This window comes from Mangifera indica, chromosome 15 (genome assembly GCF_011075055.1).
Source record: "Mangifera indica cultivar Alphonso chromosome 15, CATAS_Mindica_2.1, whole genome shotgun sequence".
Taxonomy (NCBI): Eukaryota; Viridiplantae; Streptophyta; class Magnoliopsida; order Sapindales; family Anacardiaceae; genus Mangifera; species Mangifera indica.
In genome coordinates this window covers 12,408,670-12,431,161 of record NC_058151.1, presented here as the reverse complement: position 1 = coordinate 12,431,161, position 22,492 = coordinate 12,408,670, and the positions used below count along the sequence as shown (strand labels likewise).

The 22,492-nt window shown below is 34.5% G+C and overlaps 2 protein-coding genes across 4 annotated transcripts; both read right to left on the bottom strand.

The window, feature by feature from the left end:
• Positions 1-255: 255 nt before the first annotated feature.
• LOC123197725 (DNA-directed RNA polymerase 2, chloroplastic/mitochondrial-like) lies at positions 256-10,975 on the bottom strand. Of its 2 annotated transcripts, XR_006497911.1 has the most exons (20): positions 9,810-10,975; positions 9,310-9,525; positions 9,080-9,213; positions 8,924-8,990; positions 8,739-8,797; positions 8,251-8,368; positions 7,993-8,106; positions 7,744-7,875; positions 7,240-7,656; positions 6,953-7,003; positions 6,801-6,871; positions 5,947-6,031; positions 5,285-5,437; positions 5,072-5,146; positions 2,143-2,232; positions 2,000-2,047; positions 1,576-1,690; positions 1,392-1,495; positions 640-947; positions 256-464 (listed from the first exon to the last, which is right to left on the bottom strand). XR_006497911.1 is itself a non-coding variant. In XM_044612070.1 (19 exons), the coding sequence occupies exons 1-19, from the start codon at positions 10,716-10,718 to the stop codon at positions 837-839; spliced, it is 3,069 nt and encodes a 1,022-aa protein (XP_044468005.1). In that variant the 5' UTR covers positions 10,719-10,975; the 3' UTR covers positions 256-836. The 2 variants fall into 2 exon arrangements, 1 of the variants encoding a protein (XP_044468005.1); XM_044612070.1 differs by having other exon boundaries at positions 256-947.
• A 2,971-nt stretch (positions 10,976-13,946) lies between these two features.
• Positions 13,947-19,093, bottom strand: LOC123197403 (alpha/beta hydrolase domain-containing protein 17C-like). 2 transcript variants are annotated; one of them, XM_044611698.1, is made up of 6 exons: positions 18,611-19,091; positions 18,486-18,522; positions 18,022-18,258; positions 17,877-17,924; positions 14,695-15,137; positions 13,947-14,563 (listed from the first exon to the last, which is right to left on the bottom strand). In XM_044611698.1, the coding sequence occupies exons 1-6, from the start codon at positions 18,919-18,921 to the stop codon at positions 14,491-14,493; spliced, it is 1,149 nt and encodes a 382-aa protein (XP_044467633.1). In that variant the 5' UTR covers positions 18,922-19,091; the 3' UTR covers positions 13,947-14,490. The 2 variants fall into 2 exon arrangements, with proteins under 2 accessions (XP_044467633.1, XP_044467634.1); XM_044611699.1 differs by lacking the exon at positions 17,877-17,924 and having other exon boundaries at positions 18,611-19,093.
• Positions 19,094-22,492: the final 3,399 nt, after the last annotated feature.

The window sequence follows — 22,492 nt, the reverse complement described above, 5'->3', positions numbered from 1 at the left end:
AGTAGTAGATGAAAATCTTTATGATGATCAGATGTTACTAAGTTTGGATTGGAGGTCAAGGATGAACAGTTAAATGGGTTGAGTCGTATATTATGTGATACCATGTTGATAACCATTTAGGGGCTCAGTTTCAGTCCAGTTAGGAGGTATCGTAATTGAACCCAAGCTGCAGCAATATCAGCTGAGTGCAAAAGAGAGAGTTGGGAATGGGAGAAGGCTAAAAATTTGTGCATCACACAATAGAATATGCATGTCTGATCTTAATATTTCTTTCTTATTCATTTGTATGGCATGATCATTGGGACTTGGATGAATTGAGTTACAATTGTAAATAACAATATCATTACAGATTGCAATCAAACTGCATTTTTTACGGCAGCAATTTTTTCCTAACAGCCTGCAGCAGCATTTAACAGAGCAATCATCATCCCACACTCGCAACCGTCTACGTCCCCCAAGTGAATCTGTAAAATCAACTGTGAAGACCCTTCAAGTAACATAAAATTTCAACTCTGAGCTTTTGATCAGAAGACTCATTCAATGTATCAGCTCTACACTTCTACCACAACTGAATGCATGAATGCGCTCTATAGGGGCATCACAAGATCTGAGTTTAGGACCAAGCGAAGCTATACATACCATATGGTGATCCTGTTGATGCTTTTCTCCATATATATACAGGCGTGTGCTGCAAGTCTCCAAGAATTGTCATGTTTTCTGACACAGACAAGTTTCCTTCACCATGCCGAATCACATGCTACATGTCAGTCATAAAATTGATCTTCTGAAGCATGGCCTTGCTTGCATATCAGGAAAAGGGAGGCTCTTATAAGAAGTCAATTGAAGAAATAAGGAGACTCTAAAACTTCACGTAGATCAAAATCTCCCCTCGCAGGTAAATGGGGAAAAGACAATGTTGGGAACGATTGTTGAAAGCTCTCCAATAACTGTGCACAAAACAAACAACAATTTACATCACCACTCTATTAGAAGATAGAATACAATATCCATATTCCTTCTGTTCCTTTTTTCTTTTATTTATTTATTTATTTTTTTTGGGGTTGTTTACAAGGTTATTGATATTACCATATCTTATATCACATCTACTTTGCTTTGAAACAATGATTAATCAAAGAAATGTAGGTAATGTTGGGTTATCAAAAGCCATAATGTAAATGCATAAGTATTCTATCTTTTACCATTTTAAAAAAAAAAAAAAAAGACCAGCTGGAAGTGCAGATGCATCACTTTAGAGTTGATTACATCGACAAACTAGAAGAAAAGTTTGGATATATCCCTATCTAAATTAAAACTGGTTTATGATAATATCTGATAATGGAAAAATTTTCTGTTTATATTATTCATGAACATTTAGACATGACAATACTTACATTCTCTAGTATCGGTTTTTCATAAAGTTCAACAAACTTTTCTCGAAGAATCCTGTTCATTTCATCAACATCACATGCATGTGTCCAATATGAGTCATGAACCCCTGTAATCATATACAAGTACACAATAATAAGAAATATTGAATTTAAGTAGCTAAACGGCAGAAAATACAATGAAAAGCACCTGCAAAATTTAAGCCTGCATTTCTGCAGGCATCGGCAGTCATCATCATATGAGAACCATCTAGGGAGTGGACAAAATTTGGAGGGAAAGCCGTCCTTTGTCGCTTGACCATGACCTATAGAAGAAAAAGAACCACATTGTTTGAGATTCGGCTAAAATATTAAATGAATCCTAGTAACTGATGAATCAAATTACACTATAGAATAGCATGCTTCTCATTGGTAATGCTAAGATCCAAGAATAGAACAGCTCGTTGCAGAAGCATGTTATCAGAGAATTTCCCAATTAGATGTGCTAGGCATGGAAGACGGACACCACTAAACAATATCTAGAAAGCAAAATAAACAATTCTAACAAAAAAAGAAAGCAAAACAAAATTTGTTTCATGGTTACTGAAAATAAAACAGACAACAAAGGCACATACCTGATCAGTTTCACGTTGTAGAGTTAAAATCTGAAGGGAAGTTTTGACCTGAATCAAATTTATAAATAAGGTAATTGACTGAACATGTTTTTAAAGTCTTCACAAAGCTGATTAGAATATTGCTGATAGTATCTAATACTTACTAGATGCCTTCCTAATTTCCGGTAAGGCTGCACAACAGGAAGGCCAAGTGGAGTTGTCCACCTTACTGGCTCATTTTCAGATGCAATAACCTGTAACAATTAAAGATGTGTAATCTGATAGACTTCTCAAGGTCTATACTAAAGGAAGGAAAGGAGCACACGAAGGTGAAAACTGTGTGACGAGTAAAACGGTTATAGAAGGCCACGTGGCAGCAAGAGAGGAGAGGAGAGAGTAGAATGATTTGGCAGCCATAATAGGAGCAGGGAAAAGTGCTGAAGAGGGAGGGAAAAAAGGAGAATTCTGGGTAGCTTAGGCTAGGGAGGTTACCAGAACCTCAGATGGTCAGTTTTATTTACCTGAGAAATGGAACTGTGGAGAGAGCTCTTATTGTAGTTGAGTGAGGTTTACTATTGTTTCCAGCTTGAAAAGATATTGAATTGTTAGTGTGTGACATTGGTTGTGAATTGGTTTTGTTTGCTGCTGTGTTTGGAGAATTTTGCAGGTTTATCAGTGGGATTCTATCAAAGTAGTATCAGAGCAAGGCTTAAAATAGGTTATAGTTGGAACAAGGATGGAATCACAAGTAAAGAAGGCTGGGAAGGATTTATCGGAAGAGACTCCGTTGAGCTGTTGATATTATTTGTTGAGGATGTTAAATCACACTAGGTGAAAGAGGCTCACACGAAAGCGATGGAAGTAGATGGTACAACTCAAGTGGCTGAAACTTATCTGCACAGGTAGTCGTTTAAGGCGATCAATCTCTAACTAAATTAGAAGTCTAGGCTAGGAGTCTGGTGAAGACAATGAAGGGAAGTGTATTGGGTAAGAGTTAACAACAATTTTAGTGTCATCAATCGAGAAACAAGGGACAATCAGCAGGGAGTTAGTGGTCATGTTGGATGAATTTAAGGGACAGTTTAAGGCACCAACCAAGCTTCCAACCAAGAAAGCGCAAGATAATACAATTAGATTAGTTGAGGGAGCTCAATCTCCAAACATACAACCCTACCAATACCTCCATTTTCAAAATACAGAGGTGGAGGGGATTGTTGGAGAAATTTTGTGGCAGGGATCATTAAGCCTAGCATAAGTCCCTTTCTTAACCCTATCTTATCAGTAAGGAAAAAGGATGGTTGATGAAGGTTTTGCGTAGATTATCAGGTATTGAATATGCTGAGCATACCAAATGAGTTTCCAATTTCACATTTCTTTTCAAACTAGACCCTCAAATTTGGTTATCACCAAATCCAGATGCAAGATAAAGATATAAAGAAAACAACATTTTGGATGCATGAAGACCATTTTGAGTTCTTAGTGATATGGTTTGACCTGTCAAATACACTAAACACTTTTCAATCCTTGATGAATGAAATTTTCTTTCACCAATTACAGAAATTCATTCTAGTGTTCTCCAATGATATATTTGTATACAACAAGGATTGGGATTCTGTTAGGATTGAGACTCATTTAGAGCAATTGAGAATGATGCAAAGCATATTAAGGGATAACCATCTATTCATCAACAGTATTATTTTGGTCAAAATCAATTAGAATATAGGGCATGTCATCTCAGTTGAGGGTGTGGCAGCCGATTCAACCAAAGCAAAGAGTACGGCCAAGTAGTTTTGTTTGAGAAATATTAAAAAAAATTGAGGGGATTCTTGGAGCTTACCAAATACTACCGAGGGTTTGTAAAAGGATATGGGAAGGTCTTTGAACCTTTAACTCATTTGCTGAAGAAAGATGCTTTTAGTGGTCAAAAGAAACACATAAAGCATTCATTGCCTTAAGTGAGCTTTATTATTATTGGCACCCATTTTGGCTTTACTTGATTTTACCAAGACTTTTATGCCAGAAATGGACGCTCTGGGGACTAGTTTAGGGGTTGTCCTCATGCAAGATGGCCGCCCTATCGCTTATTTCAACCATGCGCTTTTGGACAGAGCCCGTATTAAATCAGTTTATGAATATGAGTTAATGGCTATTGTCCTCATGGTTCAGAAGTGGCACCATTATTTGATTGGAAAACATTTCATTATCTGCATGAATCAAAAAAGCTTACATTTTTTAATGGAGCAAAGGGTTGGGGGCTAATCAACAAAACTAGGTTTATGAAACTTTTGGGATTCGATTTTGAGAAAATCAACTAGGGCGTTAAAATAAGGTAGCTGACACCTTGTCTTAGCAACCAATTGAGTCGAGTGAACTCTTGTCATTATCAAAGGTGAGGGTAAAAGGTATTGAGGCCATCAAAGGTGAAATTACTAAGGATAAGTGCTTGAAGAAAATTACCAATGACTTATCATTGGATCCCACCAATCATCCAGGGTATATGCTAAAACATGACACTTTATAAAAGAATTTAGTCTTAATTCCTCAATTTTTGTTTGAATTCCATAGTTCTCCCCCCATAAAAAGATTCTAACAATTTTATTTTGGGGAGGACCGAAGAGTTCTGTAAGGGATTTTGTGCTTGGGAGTGAAGTTTGTCAATGCACACAAAGGTGAAAATTGTGTGCAGGTTAAAACAGTTATAGAAGGCCATGTGGCAATAAGAGATGAGAAGTAGAGTGATTTCGCAACTATAATTTGAGCTGGGAAAAATTGTGAAAGGGGAGGAAAAAAAGAGAGTTTTAGGTATCTTAAGGCAAGATGGCTAGAGTTTTGTTTAAATGAGAAATGGAAGTGTGTGAAGAGAGGTGTAATTGTAATTGAGTGAGGTTTACTGTTATTTCCAGCTTGAAGAATGAGACTTAGTTTCTTCTTGAATCGTTTGTGTTTTGTGACATTGGTTGTGGATTGGTTCTGTTTGATGCTATGTTTGGAGAATTTTGTCAGTTTACCAGTGGGATTTTAACATAATCATAGTGACTACTTAGCATATTTTAGACAAGTGTGATATAAACATTAAAAAGAAAAAAGACAAACCTTAGCACATTCACCAAGCCAGTTCATGATACCACGTGCAGCCTCAAACATCTCTCCTAAAGCAGTTAAAGTTACCTGTTCAAGGAGAAAAATGCAATCTTGCCATTAAAGATAAAATCCTTACAAGAACAGACACTCATGGGATTTCCAAGAGCAAGCAATTGAAATTTGAGGAATGAAAGGAAAGTAGAACAGAATGAGTACTTGTCTTACCTTTGCAGCATAACAAGAAGCACCAAAAGCCTGTGTTTCATCTGCAATTGCACCTCGTTCTTTCAGCCTTTTCTTGATTTGATCACGAGCACCAATGTAAGTCACACCATATACTGATGTCATCACTGTTTGCTTTACTAGTTTCCTATCCACCTAGATGATTTCCAGCCATCAAAATCAATTATCATTGACAAGACAAAATCACAAACCAAAACAGGCAAATGCATTTGCTATGGCTTATCCATAGTTCAAAAGAGTGTTTTAATATAAATTTCCTTTTTTTTCTTTCTTCTTTTCAGTTCTTACTATGTTGTTTCATTATGAACAAAAGAAGTTTACAGGTGCCGACATAACTTGTTTAACATTCAAGGCAAACTTTTCCGATAAGCCTCTTTTGGATAACCGATACTATACAGAAATTTAACTTTATACTTTCTTTAAATAATAATTTACATATAATTAAAGAAACCACATCAAATGGACTGTAAATGGCAGTGTACACTCCCAAATAACCAATTCTCTCATGAATTAGTGCATATAGTCTACCATGTATCTACCAAATAATATACACGGTTATCAACTAGTTTAATTTCATCTAAATTCTATATCCATTTGATGATACCATTCTAATTTGAAAAAAAAAAAAAAAGATAGCTTAAAACCTGGCTAACTAAGATCTTTGCATGCAAAGCATCAGGAAATATTGCAGGATCCTTTTGGGCATCTCTCCGCACAATATCCAATACCCTGCAAAGCAAATATGACCTCTTATCATTATATAGCTCCTGACAGACTTAATCAATAATTTAACAGGTATTGCTGTACCATAAATATTAGATATAAGATGAAAATATCTTTACAGATATTAAGCAGAATCTACAATTAAACAAAAATAACAGTAATTAAGCGCAGATGTCAGTTTAAAATGTTAGACTTATCAGGCATATACAATTAATTGTCAGTTTTTCTGGTTTTCAAGAACTTGATATCAAATTGCAACACCTGCTATTATAATAAGATCTTGTGTAACAAAGATATATAATGTCAAACAAGTTCATGGCCAGACTTCTCCCTACTTTAACTCTACAGGTGTTCAGAATAAACTAATGAAGAGTTAGCATCACACTATGGTCATCAAAAACTAAGTATGGGAGCATGCTCATTGCAGCTACTAGTTCTACATTTTTCCCAATTTTTTTCCAGAATGAAAAGCTTCCTCTATTCTGTCAGGAAATGGTATGAAATTCCAGAGTTCAGGACCTCCTTTATCAAATTAAAAGTTAACTTCTGTCACTAAAACTATATTCTTTATATTTTCAAATTTCAGATAAACCTATACGTATAGATTGTTTCAACAAAAGCACAGTTATTTATGGTTACATATTTTCTTCCTTCTTGAAAGACAGTGGCACTGGGAGAAGCAATTTAAATACTCATTTGAATCTCACTATTTCAACAAAATAAAGAAAGCAGTGACCTGAAGGATTCCTTTTTCATAAAGAGAAAAACAGCCTACCTAGCGGCTATTCCTGAGTAAACATCCGCAGGCTTCTCTCCTGCAACCAGGTTGACAGCGGCTGCTCCCAACTGAAAAGAGAATTTCCAATCAGAAAATAGTATGTAGATAAAAACTTTAATTCTAACTTCCAAATGCAGAAAAACCACAACCTTGTCTCTTCCAAGTGCAGCATAATGCTGTAAACCATTGCAAGAACCATCCTAGAGAAAACAAGGAGGGAAAAAACATTTCAGCTCTACAACCATAATAATATACCAGATTCCAACCAGAGGGTGACCAAAAATACAGATAGAGATGAGGTACTGAATCACTGATATCATAAAGGAAAAAGCAACAGAACAGATGATTAATTTGATAGTCACCAATAAAAATCCATAACATTCACATGAAAAACCCTATATATAACACAATTCCAGGGACATAATGAAATGGATACCTGATGAACAGGAATATGTGATATAAATGTCTCTGTGGAAGAGCTTCTTAAAGCTTCAGCAAGATTCATGCAAACAGCCAAGCACTGAAAAGGATCTTCTGCCTTTAACCACCAACGTTTTCCTTCCAGTGGTCTGTCTGCAGAATCAAATATATCATCCAAGTGGTTCTCAGTAAAAGCCAATCGACCTTCATGAGATAATTTGTCCACACCATTAGCATAAAGATTAGCTAGGTGTATCTTCAACCAGCGTAAGCCAGACTTGCCAAGAGGACGTCCCTCTGCAAACTCCAAAATACCTCGACACAGATCTGAACCAAGATGATTTAAGTATGGATGCATGGGGTATGCACGCCCTCGAAAATCAAGATTGTGTGGGTAATAAAAACCTTCCTCATCTTTCATTCTCCGTGCTACCTGTTCCCCAGTTGTAAAAAGTTCCCATAAATCCTAGGAGGAAATGTTTTTGAATATTTTACCATAGATCAAGGGACATGATCTTACTGAAAGTTTAAGTTCCGTGTCACATCGCTGAGAATGTCTCTCCCTGTTCTCTTTCTTCACATTTCTGACCTTCCACTTCCATTTCCTAAGCAGTGCTTCATCTTCAGTATCTGGCTCCTCTGGTAAAGGAATCTGCCAAGCGGAAGTTAGCAGCTATGAATCAATCAAACTGGATCTCATAGAAGATACTGAACAGGAAAAATTGAAAAGTCAAGAAGACAAAGGATAAAACTAACAGAGTTAACTCACATCATTACGATCCACCAAATCAGCAAGACGGCCTCCACCACTCCATACTCTATCTACAATACTAAGGACCTTCTTATTTATCCTCCATTTGGTATTTCCGAGCGTATTTAAGGCCTGAACAGATTATTTAGACAAATGATTAAGATTAAGCATTCTTTTAAAGCAGAGGGACTCCCATAGCTAAGTATAGTAGATTTTTCAGATCAAAGAGAAAAAATATAAATTCAATCATACAGGAATTCTAAATATTTTTCAAACCTCAAAAACTGGTTCTAGTTGTTTCCTGGGGGCCCTTTTAACCGCCTCACGTTGTTGTCGAACTCCATGTACTCGCATGACATAGGATGGCAAAAACAAGTGTGCTCCTTTGTCATAACTGCAAAGAACATTAATATAGGGTAGCAAATAAAGGGTTGACCATGCAAGCTTTTAAAATTAGCCTGACAAGCTGTTTATAAATATATCTAAAAGGCATGGTGAACCTTTGAAAGCCATGGTTGACCCCAATTATGAAGATCAATACTGGATTTCCAAGTTATTCAGTTTCTGTCACTGTATTATTAATTTATGTCTGGCCATTAGAAGTAAGATTCAGTGTCAATTGAACAAGCCTTTAGGTTTATTTAAGGAGAATTAGTCTCAAAGCTTGGTAAAGTTTAATAAAGTCTACACGAAATGCAAAATGTTCCATGGTAAGATAAGAGAAAAGTTAGCAAAACTAGCAACGTGAATTTAAGCTTCCATACCCTGTCCATTTGACTGGAGGCACCAGCATTGGCATATAAGGTATCACCATATATCTTGCCTGTTGAAGAAACAACATTTATAGTTCCTCATGCATGAAAAACTGAATGCAAAGAGAAATATTTGAAGACAAGCAACTCCAATATCTCCAAAATAATGAACTACAATAATGCAAGGATTCACTCACAGTTTTCTCCAGCCCTTTGAAAACTAGAGGGTCACATTCAATAACACCATATCTTCTGCTAGTGGCCCTGTTCAAAGGAAAGCCAAAAACACTGGTTTGAGGTGATTAACAAGAAAAATATATCTGTCAAAGTGACAGTGAGGAATGACTACTCACTTGTTTTCTTTTACCACAGTTCTTACTGTATGCACAAATGCAGGTCGAATATCAGGTGGGATATCAGCTAACTGATTAACTGGAGGCTGTATATAAGCTGTTTGCATCAGCAATTCAATCAGGCGGCTTCCAACCTGGAAAATACAAGACCAAACACCACATATTTAAAAAAAAGAAATAATCATATAGAACACAAACTCATACTAGACATTGTAAGAGAGCATGGAGACCTTAGCCTTCACATCAAGAGCCCATGGTTTAAAATCATCTTGTTCCTTCACTATCTGCCTCACTGCAGGAAGCTTTTGTTTCTTAATCAAATCTGTGACCTTTTTTCTCAACTTCTCCTGTTCTGTAATAGCAGCGTCAGATTCTTCTCCTGCAGCTTTACTATTTTTATTACCTTTTTTCCTTTTTGTTTTATCCAAAAACTTATGAATTCTAACCTGAACCATCAAGGAAATAATGCTGCATCAGCACTCGGTTTAAAAGAAAAAGAGGAGGTGGATGGCATGACGTTGCACTGCGTAGGCTCACAATGGCATGCCCAAAATACAATGCATTACATTGACACCCGGCTAGGAAATATTAACTTTCACCAGGTAACATTCATGCCTATGTTTACATTGGCCTACTAAAAATCATATGCTTAATCATACTCAAAACAAATGTAACAAAGCATTCAAGTCTAGATTGTCAGTTATTGAATATAACACTGAATCTCACCCACCTCCTGCTCAATGGCATCACCAATCATGCAAGCAGCCTGCACAACCCGAGCTTGTCCACGTTCACCTCCAGTCATCAAAACCCCTATTAACTTATGCATTGTAATAACCGCCATCATATCAGCTGGCAACTGAACAAAATATGGTGCATATGCTGCCCTATTTTTCCCTATTCTAAAATGCTCTTGCTCCATAACAATAGCATCCCTCATAGGTTCAAACCATCCCAGAAAAAGTGACTTCATATATGGCAAATTTGGTGCAAGTTTTTGCTCACACATATCCCTCAAAAGCTCCTTATATTCTTTGGCTGCTTGTTCCCACGCCTCAGTTTCAATTTTCACTTGCCTTCGCTTAAGCTTTTGATACTTTGTAGACCCCATTCCTTTCTCAAATTTTTTACTTTGAGTGTTCACTCCCTCTTTATGCTCTTCCTTCTTCATTTCTTGCAACAACTCCTGAATTTCGTCAACAACTGACACATCTTCTTCAATGTCAGTTGAAGAAACAGCCTCAGCTACACTGGTATACCCTCTTAAACACAATACATTACCCCAATTATCATTTTTAAAAAATCCAAGACATGGCCTACCCGAATAATCCTCATTACTAAGAATCTCACCAATTGGACGAGAACCCAGTCCATGAGTTCCGCCAGAAACCAACTGCAAGCATCCAAATTTGCACTTTTCACGAAAATTTGAGTCTTGAGAAAACCCCAGAAAGCTGTAAGGACGTGAAAAGGGCTTTTTACAATTAAGGGGAGAAGATCTCAAAATTACTCGTCTAGCTACGTTTCTCAACATAACTGGGGAAATACTTTCCGGGCTTTGAAAAAGAAGCTCCGGTTTGTTGCTTTGACAAAGACTCAAGATATGGGCAGAGAATACGGAGGTTTTGGTATTGGACATCAATTGATAAGTAAAAATTGCTCAACGAAAATGAATGATGGAATGTAAGTTGAAAACGAATAATTTGGAGATGAAATGAAATGGCTTTGTAATGGAAATGAATTCATAGAGCAGAAGAGGAAGTAGCCGCCTTAAAGTTAGAACCCTGCTTAAACCTCGTGGTTTTTATGCGTATCCTTCTATCCATCATCCGTTGTTCGGAATTGTCCTTATGTGTTTAAAAAGAAATGAAAAATTATAGGGGCTCATAAATTTTCCATTCTTTCTGGGCTCAAATATTTTCATTGGCATGATAGGTTTCTCATTTCTCAAACCAATATTTTATTTATATATTTAAAAAATTAGGGAGAAGGACTATTTCCCACCCAACTTTTGATGCATTCTCAACTTGCCACCAACGGCAGATGAAAATCCAGTTTTCCCACCCGTGAGCTGTTAAAATGGATGATTTCTGTTTGCATAAGGGTAAAATGTCTATTTTACCCTTGTTAGATGAAATGACAAAAATACCCCTCAATTTAATTTCTCAAAATTAATGTGAGAGTTTTACCATTCACCCCCCTTAGGTTTTAGAAACTAACATTTTCATCCCACGGCAGATAACAAAATACCCCTCAACTTTAAAAACTAACATTTTCACCCCAAACCTAGGGTTTCCATATTTTTCAAAATACAGCCGCCCCCCCATAACTTTCAAAACTAGCATTTCACCCCCATTCTCCAACTTCAACTCCGGACGTCTTCTCCGGCGTCGTCACCGGCCTCCTCCTTCTCCTGGTGCGACGGCGGTGGTGTGACGAAGAGATCTTCCTCTCCTCATCGCACGGTGCGACGAAGAGACGGAGATCCCTTCGTCGCACGATGCGACGAAGAGACGGAGATGGGGGACGTCGATCTGGAAGAACAAACCAAGAGACGGAGACGGAGATCTGGAAGAACAGACGAAGCGTCGTCGTCGTCGAAGCGTCCCTCGTCGAAGCGTCGTCGTTTGTAGTCGTCGTCGAAGCGTCGTCCTTCGTCGTCCTTTGTAGTCGGAGATGGGAGATCGGTCAAATGCGTCGGCCGGAGAAGGAAGCAAACCCCAAGGGTGCAATCTAAACTTTTCAAACTTTGAGGATGGGTTAGTTATTAGTTTTTAAAACCTGGAGGGGGGAAACGGTAAAATTTAAAAATTTTAATGTTTTAAATAGCAAATGACGATTTTGCCCCTGTCCCTAACTGAAAAATTGGACGGCAGTTTGGTCATGGGTGGGAAAACTGGATTTTCATCTGCCGTTGGTGGCAAGTTGAGAACGCATCAAAAGTTGGGTGGGAAATAGTCCTTCTCCCTTTAAATTATATAAAAAATAATAATAGTATAGTTTTATTATTTCACAAAATGGTGTTAAAATCTAAATGTAAATAATAATAATAATAATAATAATGCACCATCTTTATACATTATTTTATGTTGAAAATAAAATTATCGATATTATCTTATGGGTAATTAATTTTCTTTAAAATAAATTATATGTATATATTTTGAGTACATAAAATAGATATATAGATGATGTATTATCATATGATTAAATAATTTTAAATTAAAAATAAAATAATATCTAATTATATGATAATATATCATCTGTATACATATTATATGTGTTTAAAATATATAAATGTGACATCGCTCTTACCTTAAAATAAAATTAATTATTTTAGTTTTATTTTTTTAAATTGTGTAATTTGAATCTCTTTTTTTTAATATACAATTTTAACCACAAAAAAATCACAAATTACAAAAATTGTGTTTCTATGTGTCGGCAGCTTATCCCTTTTTTTTCCTTTTTATCTATCTATCCATCATACATGTAATATTCTCGTCCGACTATTTTCAATGATTTTGGTTTCGAATCTTCGATTTCCTTCATATTTTTAGTCATAATTATCTCTAAAATAACTTTACAAGTTAGTGATCGTATTGTTTTATCCGCATTTTTGTTTATTGAATTTTACAATTTGATATTTATGTTTTCGGGCTTACAAATTATTCATAGTAGAAGGAAAATGTTTATTTGTTAGTTTAGTTCGTGATTTGAGCATCTCTATCGAATTTCATCATTGGCAACTACAAAAGTTGGAGTTAGGTTTGAATTCTCCATTGGCATAGGGTTTAAAATTTCATTTTTTGTCAAGTAAATTGGTGTATTTTCAATTTAAAATGGTTAATATGCGTTGAAAGATTATTACTGATGAATTTCTAATTAAGTATTTAAATGATATACTGTTATAAAATAAAATGATAAGTAATACTATATATACATATTTTAAATACATTAATCGGTACATACTTATATGTGTCATTTCGTAATTGATTATTATTTCATCTTTAATTCAAAATCATTCAATTATATGATAATATATATCAAATATATACTTATTTATGTATTCAAAATAAGTACACATAATTTTATTATAAAATAATTTTAAATTAAAGATAAAATAATATCTAATTATCTAATAAAATATTATTTAAATATTTAATTAAGTATTTAAAACTAAATGCTTGTAACAATGCTTATAATAAAACTAAAAATCAAGTAACATCTTGGAGGATTAATTTTGGTTTAGCGGGGTGGAGAATGACCGGGCAAGGAGGATCGCGGTGAGACGATGAGGATGAAGGGTTATTGATTGATAGGTTTTGTTAATTAGGAAGGGTAATATGGTAATTGTAGAAGCTAAACAATGTCATAACTCAATTTTCTGTTAACGAAGTTAGATTTTGGATGAAAAAATTGTGCCGGTTGGAAAATGGCCAAGCATATCAAGGAGTATTACCTGAAACCAATTACTTTTCTTCTGGTTTCTTTCCATATGGAATGCAAAGCGAAGTCTCAATCAAATGCATTGGAAAGATGTGATCCCTCTTCAACTTCAGAAAATGGTACCATTCCAAAAATATACTGCTTCCTCCATAGAACAATTTAATAGGCAATGACATTTTTGCAAACATTTGACATAATTTAACCACAGATTACTAAAATTAGTTGAGTATTAGAACTTTCAGATAGAAGATTTGGATTCAAGTCTCTTTCATGCTTGTAAAACCCTGAAAAAATTGCATACCAAAAAGAAAAAAACCCTAATTTGACGACGAGGGCAAAACTTTCTTCATAAATCAGCATGATGATCAAAAGTTTCTGAAGCAAGAAAGTAACAGTGAATAAATGTGACAATACTCCCTCAAGATGGTTGTCAGAGAACTCAAAGTCCTTTGAAATATGTTGATTTCAGTTATTTGAATCATACAAACAAGGCTTCTGCAACACTCAGATATTTACATACAGCTATAATCATTGCTGAAATTCTAACTTCAAGTCTATTACAGAGTGAGTACAAGCCAAAGTAATCAGAGACCTACTGCAAAATATTGCTTTCTGGTTCCCTATCCTATGCCGGCATTTGGGCAGGAATTTTTTCTTACTACGCTAAATTGTCACTTCTTTTGGAACTATTACTGGCAGAAAAACTCAACGTTAAGGATTTGGGCGTGGCCAAATAAAATTAAACAATGAGTGGGCAAGCGAGTCAGCAGGATTTATTAGCTTGGAAAGACAACAAAGAGAGATACATAATATGCTTGATCAAATTAATTTCCTATTTTCACTCTGAAAATGCACATAAGAACCAATAAGGCATTTTTCATTTCACTTTGACAACCACAAAGACCAACCAAATAAATAAAACGTGAAGCAAATTACAACTTCAGTTTGTGGACTGACCTTTCCTCTTTCTAGACACTTGTTGCTGTAGGCTTAAAACAATCAATATTGCATAGTCTTACCGATCTCATCATGTCTCCTAACCTGCCAAAATAATTCAGTTCCAACAGTCAAGAAACCATGTTGTTGTAAGAATCTGTACCAGTCCATGGTGGCACAAATGCTTAAAGGAGCAGGAAAAAAACTAAGCAAAACAGCCAGTTAGATTATCTGACCGGTCAATGCTGTTCCTGGCTTTCTCTGGCAGTTCTGTCCCATTAACAGTTTTCTCAGGGCGATCCACACTCTTTCTTGATTTCTCTCTCCGATCAATACTGGTTCTTGATTTCTCTCTATGGTCAATGCTTACTCGTGGTCTTTCTCCTTGGTCAATACATGGTCCGTATTTCTCTCTCTGATCTAGACTTGGTATGAATGTATCTCTAAAATCTGTGCTCTTCCTGGGATTTCCAGACTGATCCATAATAAGCCCAGATCCACTTCTGAAATGTGTTTTCTCAATCACTGATATGAACTTCTTGAGATGCTTGATATATTGGGGGTAAAGCTCCAAATCACAATGATTCCCTCCTTTAATCCATAATGGCTCATACTTCTCTTTACAGAGATCCCAAAGCTGCTTACCATGGGACCAATCAACAACATCATCAGCAGTTCCCTGCAAGGAGCATGCAAAGTCAGAGAGCAGCACACATTGGTGAATGAGGCTGTTTCTTAATCTACAAAAGTTATGATGCGAAATTTGTGTGAGACTAATTTCACTCCATAGAGAATAACAAGCCTACTATTTAACAATAGCCTAAATGATAAAGTTACGCAGAGTTATATTTAGAGGGCATGCCCATTTAAGCCCTGCCAAAAGCTTTAATGCAAATCAAACATGCGAGAGATTGATAACAAGTGTTCATATGCAAATACGAGTTCAAAACACCGAAGTGTGTCATACATCTCATTGTGCATGGGCTCAAATAAATCTAAGCATACCTCAAATTCAGATGAACAAAGCAAAATTCCTTAATAAGATATCAAAAGGATGATATACTGAAGGCACTATAGGTAAACAGGTCTTGGCAGGCCTGCAATCAAACCAGGCCAAGTATTATTGAGTTCGAGCTTGGCTCAATTGGGTTTAAGAAAGGCTTGAGCTTGAGATAGGAACTGTTGAATTGAGCTAGACTCAAGAAATTATAGTTAGACCCCATAACATACATATTTATCAAGTATCCTAGTATTTACAGTCTGGTGTTACGTTGTATATACGAACTTTACAAGCTGACGAGGCCAAATGAAAATTGTCATACTATGCTATAAAAGTTTAACAAGGAAGGGGTAAATGTAAGCTTCAAGGTGTAAGTACAAGATTTTAACACTTTTAAGGGTTTATTAATATTATATTATAGCCAAGCTGCAAGCTCGAATTGAGCCTCTTGCGAGCGATTTAGCTTGTTTGTAGCCCTAGGTCTAAGTACCCTCATGAAAAAGCAGGGAACCAAAACTAAAATTAGAACTGCAATCTATACAGACAAGTTCCTAATTGAAACCTATCTTGTAGGCTCCGGTTTCAGGCATTGTTCAATTTAACGACTCATCTTTGCTGAAAAATTGTCTTTGAAGTTGTCTTGTAATTTCTCATCACTCATCCCTGCTGAAAATTTTACAAATAAATTTCGTAAACACTTTTTCACAAACCTACAAAACTCTCCATCTAACAACACGGAAAAACCCACTGAAAATTTTTAATCTCTATTGAATTTTAACAACTAAAATTCATTTGCAAATTTTTTTCACAAACCCACTCGCCACAACATCCAGCAAACCCACTACAAATTTTGGATCTCTTCTAATCAACACATTCCACAATAATATGATCCTCTCCAGCATTAAATCAAAAACCTTCTTCGCTTCTGCTAAATCACCAACGTTCACATAGCAGACAACCATTGCAATCCATGAAACAACAATTCTGTTAGTCACTTCGTCAAACACCTTGTGTGCACACTCAATCTCCTTACAATTACCATACAAGTCAATCAAACTAGTACACACAAAAACATTATCACAAAACCTAATCACAGCCCCATGAATCCCAGTTCCACTTAAAATAAGTTAATTTGAATACGCCTTAATTACAATACAAATGGAAACGTATGTTCATCAGGTACTCAACTCCCTATTCATACAAATAAAAAACTTCAAAACGTTAAAAAATCAATTTGTTCTTAGATGAGATGAAGTGAAAGAAAGAAAAAGGTATAAGAAACGAAATTGATTTTATGCCACAGCGGAATTCAACCTCGACAATGGCATTTTTGTGGTCTTTTATATGTTGTAACAAAACAATGTTGTCTTGTTCTTCAACAAAACAACGTCGTTCTGTTGCAAAATTAAAAAAAAAAAAACTAGTTTAGGTACCCAACCTTTGGTTCAAGTCTTATTTTGAGTCAGATCCAATTTTGTAAGAGGTGGACCGTGGAAGCATAACAAGCCATTTCCACAAAAATTTGAATTGAAATCTACCCGAAGAAGGCCAACTTTGGGTAAGAACTGAAACTGAAAATCGAATACTCAATGGTTTTGGTTTTGATTCGGGTATTTTGCCCTAGAAGGCACCCCCTTAAAATTGATAGACGGTTGTTTAATAATAGAACATAACTACATAAGATGATTAAACTAGTTAGATTTGGTGATTAGCCTTAATTCTTCGTCAAGTTTATCTAGTCAAGCCTATTCAGATAAGTTAAACAGAATTTCAGAACAAGACTCAGTTGCCAGTAAAACATTTGACAATACGATAGTTGCAATTGAACCTAGTCAAGTATTGCTTGGCTCCAACTCAGTTCAATTAGGCTTATATAAAACTCAAGCTTGGCGAGATCAAGAGTTGCAGATTCAAACAATTGATAGAAATGGTAACTCTAGCTAAGCTTGAAAAATTACAAATAAGCCTATAACTTATATATTTATCAATTATTCCTCATATTCAAAGTTAATGAGTATAATTTTAGGGATGTAAGTATAAGATTTTAAATTTTTAGGTATTAATTGATATTATATTCAAGTCAAGCCATGAGCCAACAAGCTCACCAAGGTAGCAACAGCTAGCTCAAGCTCAACTCGACAATAATCGAGTCAAGCCTGACTCATTTGCAGCCCTCAACTGGTTTGCAGCCCTAGACTATACAAAAAGTGATCTACAGGATACACTAGCTTAAAAATGAATATGGTTCCCATCTAGAATATACCTCCAAATAACTTACCATGTGTGTGTGTATGCATATATATATATCCAGATAAAAATATGAAATCTTCCTCTCCATTTGCCCAAAAAATTGCCATCATATGAACAAGGTAAATCCTATTACTTTAAACCATCACTTAATAGTGAAGAAATACTCACATGAATGACTAGGACTGGACAATTCACAAAAGGTATTTTGTCAACATTCTGCAGCATAAACAATATGATAACTAAAATGAGTTATTTCCAGATAATCAAAAGACCTCAAAGTTCTGAAAGAGTGCATCATACAGAGGAAAAACACCTTATAAATATCAAACCAGTAGGTTCTCTTCACTGGATACATAACACGAAGACCAGACATGATTGGACTGTGTAGAATTACAGCCCTCAATCTCTGTAGTCGAGTTGCCAAATCTAGAGTCGGTCCACTCCCAACTGATTGCCCATATAAGATAACCTCTTCCTCCTTCACCCCATATTTCTCTTCAAGACATCTATACACTGCTTCTATGTCATGATAAGTATTTTGCTCACTTGGCTGTTCAGAGCATAGATTAACAACCCAATAGTCAAATCGAATCCAGTACTTCAGTTAGTTATTAAAAAGACTCTAGTAAACAAGAAAGAAGAAGTTAGTGAATACGTAAGATCGCGTGAACACTAAAGCAAGCTAAATGAAAAAATAAAAAGGCCCAAAATTTAAATCTCTCCGATTTTCTCATAGTTTATGAGCAACCAAACATAACAAAAATCCAAAAGCAATACCTTCCCACTTGATTGGCCATACCCAGAATAATCGTATCTGCAGAAACCACCACAAATTCAACGAATATAAACAAACGCAACCCCAAAAATTAACATAAAATACATTTAAGAAGAAGTATACTGACCCCATCAAGTTGACTCGTAGATGGACACTGAGTTCATAAAACAACTCGTACATTTGACCCAGATCAGCAGCGTTACCGTGCGAGTACAACAAAGTCAACTGCGCCGCAGGGTTCTTAATATAAACCGCCACCACCTGATTCCCTCTCTTCGTGTCCAGCTTCAAAACGTCGACGTTTTCCCTCAACACCACCCCCGACATCCCCAGCTTCCCCGTCACCCCGTCCCCCTCTCTCGTAACCACCTCGTACGACGGCGGACTTGGCGGAAAGAAAGCGAACTTCGCCGCCACCGAAGACGTCACGCCCCCCATTTAAAAACAAAAAACTACAAAGCTCAAACCTTAATTCTCACTCCGAAACTATTCGGTCAATAAATACTCAAATCCAGGACCAAAGAACAGCAAAATGTGAACAGAGTTGGAGTTCGGGAGAGTTTAGATGGCGAGAAAGTAAAGGAAAAGCGGAGGAAAAGCCGGAGAAGAAGAGGAAGAGAGCACGTGTAACATATAATTAAAGTGATTGATCAAGGCGATGGTGATGGTTCCGGTCAAGGGGCACGGGGTATGGGTATGGGTGACACGTGTCCTTGTAGGGCAAAGTATGTGTTTACTTAATTATTTTATTTGTTTGATTTTTTCTTCATTTGGAAAAAATTTAAAAACTGTTGATTCAGATTTGAAAATTGTTCTGTCGTGATGAACACTAATTTAAATATTTATCACCCACTTAAAATTTTACATTATAATTATAGATAAAATTTTACAATTTTTTTATTGAAAATTTAAAAAGTTTATTTTCTATTTTAAGATTTTTTTTTTTTCTAAGTAATCATTTTTTTTATAACAAATTCAAGAAGGTTATTGATCGGCCTTCCCCTTATCTCTCTCCTTAGTGGTTTTCACAAACCACCCAAAATTCAATGAAAATGTCGAATAATATCATACAAATCAATGTGATGATACATAGATTTGTGCATCATTCGATCGCCTATACATCAATCAAATAATGCACAAACAAGTGTATGACACACAAATGAGTGTATTATGTATAAATTAATATATAAACATGATTTAATATATAAAATGGTTGATAATTAATATCCCAATAAAAGAAAATAAATTATAATTGTATAAATAAGGTAATTTTTACTTTATGTAGTGTATTACAGTAAAGGGTAATATTAAATGTATTTATTTTATATACATAAATATGTATATATTGATATGTGTCATTATATAATTGACATTACTTTATCTTTAATTTAAAATTATCTAATCATATGATAATACATATAAGTATATATATATTTATATATGTAAAATAAGTATATATAATTTTGTTGTATTATGAATTTGTTATTACCCATTATTATATTTTGACTATGCAAATATTATTTTTATAGTAAAGTTTGATTGTAAGATTCCATATTATAATTAATGATTAAAATACAATAAGATAAGTTCTGGGAAAAATATAAAACATTCAGAGAGTCAATAATTGATTAAAAAATAGCAAAGATTTGCATCCATTTGCCTATTCATGCCTTGATGTAGTGTTTAATAATGTCAATTTGCTTGTCATTATAATATAATTATAATTCAAAATTTCAAACGAAAGCTAATTGATTTGAGCATTTTATATGACCACTTTCTAATTTATAATTGGCCAAATACTGCTTGCCACCCAAGGTTTAGTGGAAATTCAAATTCCCACAATTAACTTTAAAAAACTCAAATATTCACTCATGTATTAAAATATACTATTAGAGTTGAAGATAAAAATGTCATTTAACAAAAATATTTAAAAAAACTAAAAATTTATCATATTTCTTCGTAGGTTTAAAAATATAATAATTTTTTTCATCTAAGGTTTGAAAAGTGACTAAATCTCTTATAGGATTTTTTTTCTCTTCTCTACCCATCTCCATTTCAATTGACAAATGACCCTTATCACCCATCTCTCCTTCTCGACCATCTCTCCTGGTGTCAAAATTTTGTTGTCAGTCATCATGACAATTTGCCTGGAGATGAATTGTCGTCGTCTAGACGAAGATGAAGGGTTGATCAACAAATTGTCCAGATGAAGACGATTCGTTTGGATGAATCGTTCATTGTCATGACAACAAGTGATGAAATAGAGTTGGATCAAGTCAAACCAAGTTCAAGCTTGTCGAGCTTCCTTTAGGGGTTGTTTGGTTAAAAAGAATAAATTATTCTTTTGATAATATATCTTTTATTATTGATATTACGTTATTTGATTTGTAAGTAATAAAATATTATGGTAATCTTCTATTAATAGTGATGATGTAACAGATAATATATGAGGTAATCTTCTTATCAAATTTACCTTAGATAATAAAATATTACTAAGATGATATTGAATTTGTTATAATTCTTTGCTTGTTTACTAATTTTTTAAGATTAAAATGTCCTCATTTTAAATTAATATAATAAGTAACATGAATAATATTTTAGAATAATGTATTAAGGACATTTAAGTAAAATATATTTTGGTATTTTTTTATTATATCCAACCAAACACAGTAATAATTTATACTTGGTAATCTTCTAAATAATATATCTTTTTAATAATATTTCATTGTTAGTAATAAAATATTATTCGAACTAAACACTCTTTTAGAGCTTTTGAGTTTGATTTGCTTGAGATGGAGTTCGAGTTCAGTTATATTGTCGAACAAAAACAAACTTTAAGTCGATGCAATATTAGAACCAAGAAAAAAATGACTAAAGTAACACCATTTTTACATGTATCAATAAAATCGATGTCATTTTAGTTGATTCACATCTAGTTTTTTCAAACGCACGAGTTTAGTGAATTGAACACTCCTTAAACTAGAGTTTGACCTTAAAAATATTAAAATTTCAAACTCAAGCTCAAGCGTATTTTCAAGTTTAAATAAATTGATTCGAATCTAACCATACTCTAAAAGTTTCTAAAATAACAAAAATCCATTTATATTGTTAAAATTTTGTAAATATTAGCAAAATTTTCCTTCTGTGCCTATTTTCTTAGGTTTTATCTGAAAATATTTATTTCCCTGCATTTAATCATTTATTATTTATGTAATTTAACATTATATTATAAATTAATGGTATTTAATAGGCCAAAGGACTTATTCTCACCTAAGGTATAGTAAAATTTTAAAGTTTCACTACTTCAACTTTCAAAAACTCGAACATTCATCTATGAGTTAAAATCTATTAAAAATTTCAATTAGAGTTGAAGATAAAATTGTCATTTAATAATAAATTTTGAAAAATAAAAGTTTATATTATTTTATCCCCTTGATTTAGAAAAATAACAATTTCCCCCAAAAATTAAATTTTAAGAAGTGACATTTTCCCCTTTACCTAGGGTTTCAAATTTCGCCAGTGAATTTCTGATAAATGATAGTCAATCGCTCTCCCTCCAAGCGATATCTCTCCCTCCGACACTTTCTCTTTGATCAATGATGTTTGAATTCGATTAAATCCAAATAAAATATAGACAAAGAGTCAAAACTTTTTATTAATTAATTTCAAAATCACTTGATAGCACGCACTAAATGTGTATTCAAAGTGGGTATACTTAATTTTATTGCTACACATAATTTCATTATTTACATATGAACAGATTGATTAATGGAAGGATGAAAATTTGTCCAAAATCAAAATCAAAATGAAAAGTAGTCTACAAGCTGGCCTGCCAAAAGGGTGATGGTCTCATGGGCTGGGGTCATTAGGGAGGAGAAACAGGAAGCACCATTTCTCATAATTGAAAATTGAGTGTTTCAATTCATTTGACATTTAGTGAGTGATTCAAGCAAATTTTATTCACAAAATAGGCTCCACCTATTAATCACTCACTAATCACTTCAACAAA

Bases quoted from the DNA above. Each gene is read 5' to 3' on its own strand.
- LOC123197725 (XM_044612070.1), bottom strand. From the start codon at position 10,718: ATGTCCAATACCAAAACCTCCGTATTCTCTGCCCATATCTTGAGTCTT. The intron at 8,798-8,923 runs GTGAGTGAATCC...TTTCTTCAACAG, and splicing joins TCAAAGGGCTGGAGAAAACT to GCAAGATATATGGTGATACC. The intron at 5,147-5,284 runs GTAAGACAAGTA...CTCCTTGAACAG, and splicing joins CTTCTTGTTATGCTGCAAAG to GTAACTTTAACTGCTTTAGG.
- LOC123197403 (XM_044611698.1), bottom strand. From the start codon at position 18,921: ATGGGGGGCGTGACGTCTTCGGTGGCGGCGAAGTTCGCTTTCTTTCCG. The intron at 17,925-18,021 runs GTGTTTTTCCTC...TTTATGCTGCAG, and splicing joins ACTGGTTTGATATTTATAAG to AATGTTGACAAAATACCTTT. The intron at 14,564-14,694 runs GTCAGATAATCT...TTATTTTGGCAG, and splicing joins GCCAGGAACAGCATTGACCG to GTTAGGAGACATGATGAGAT.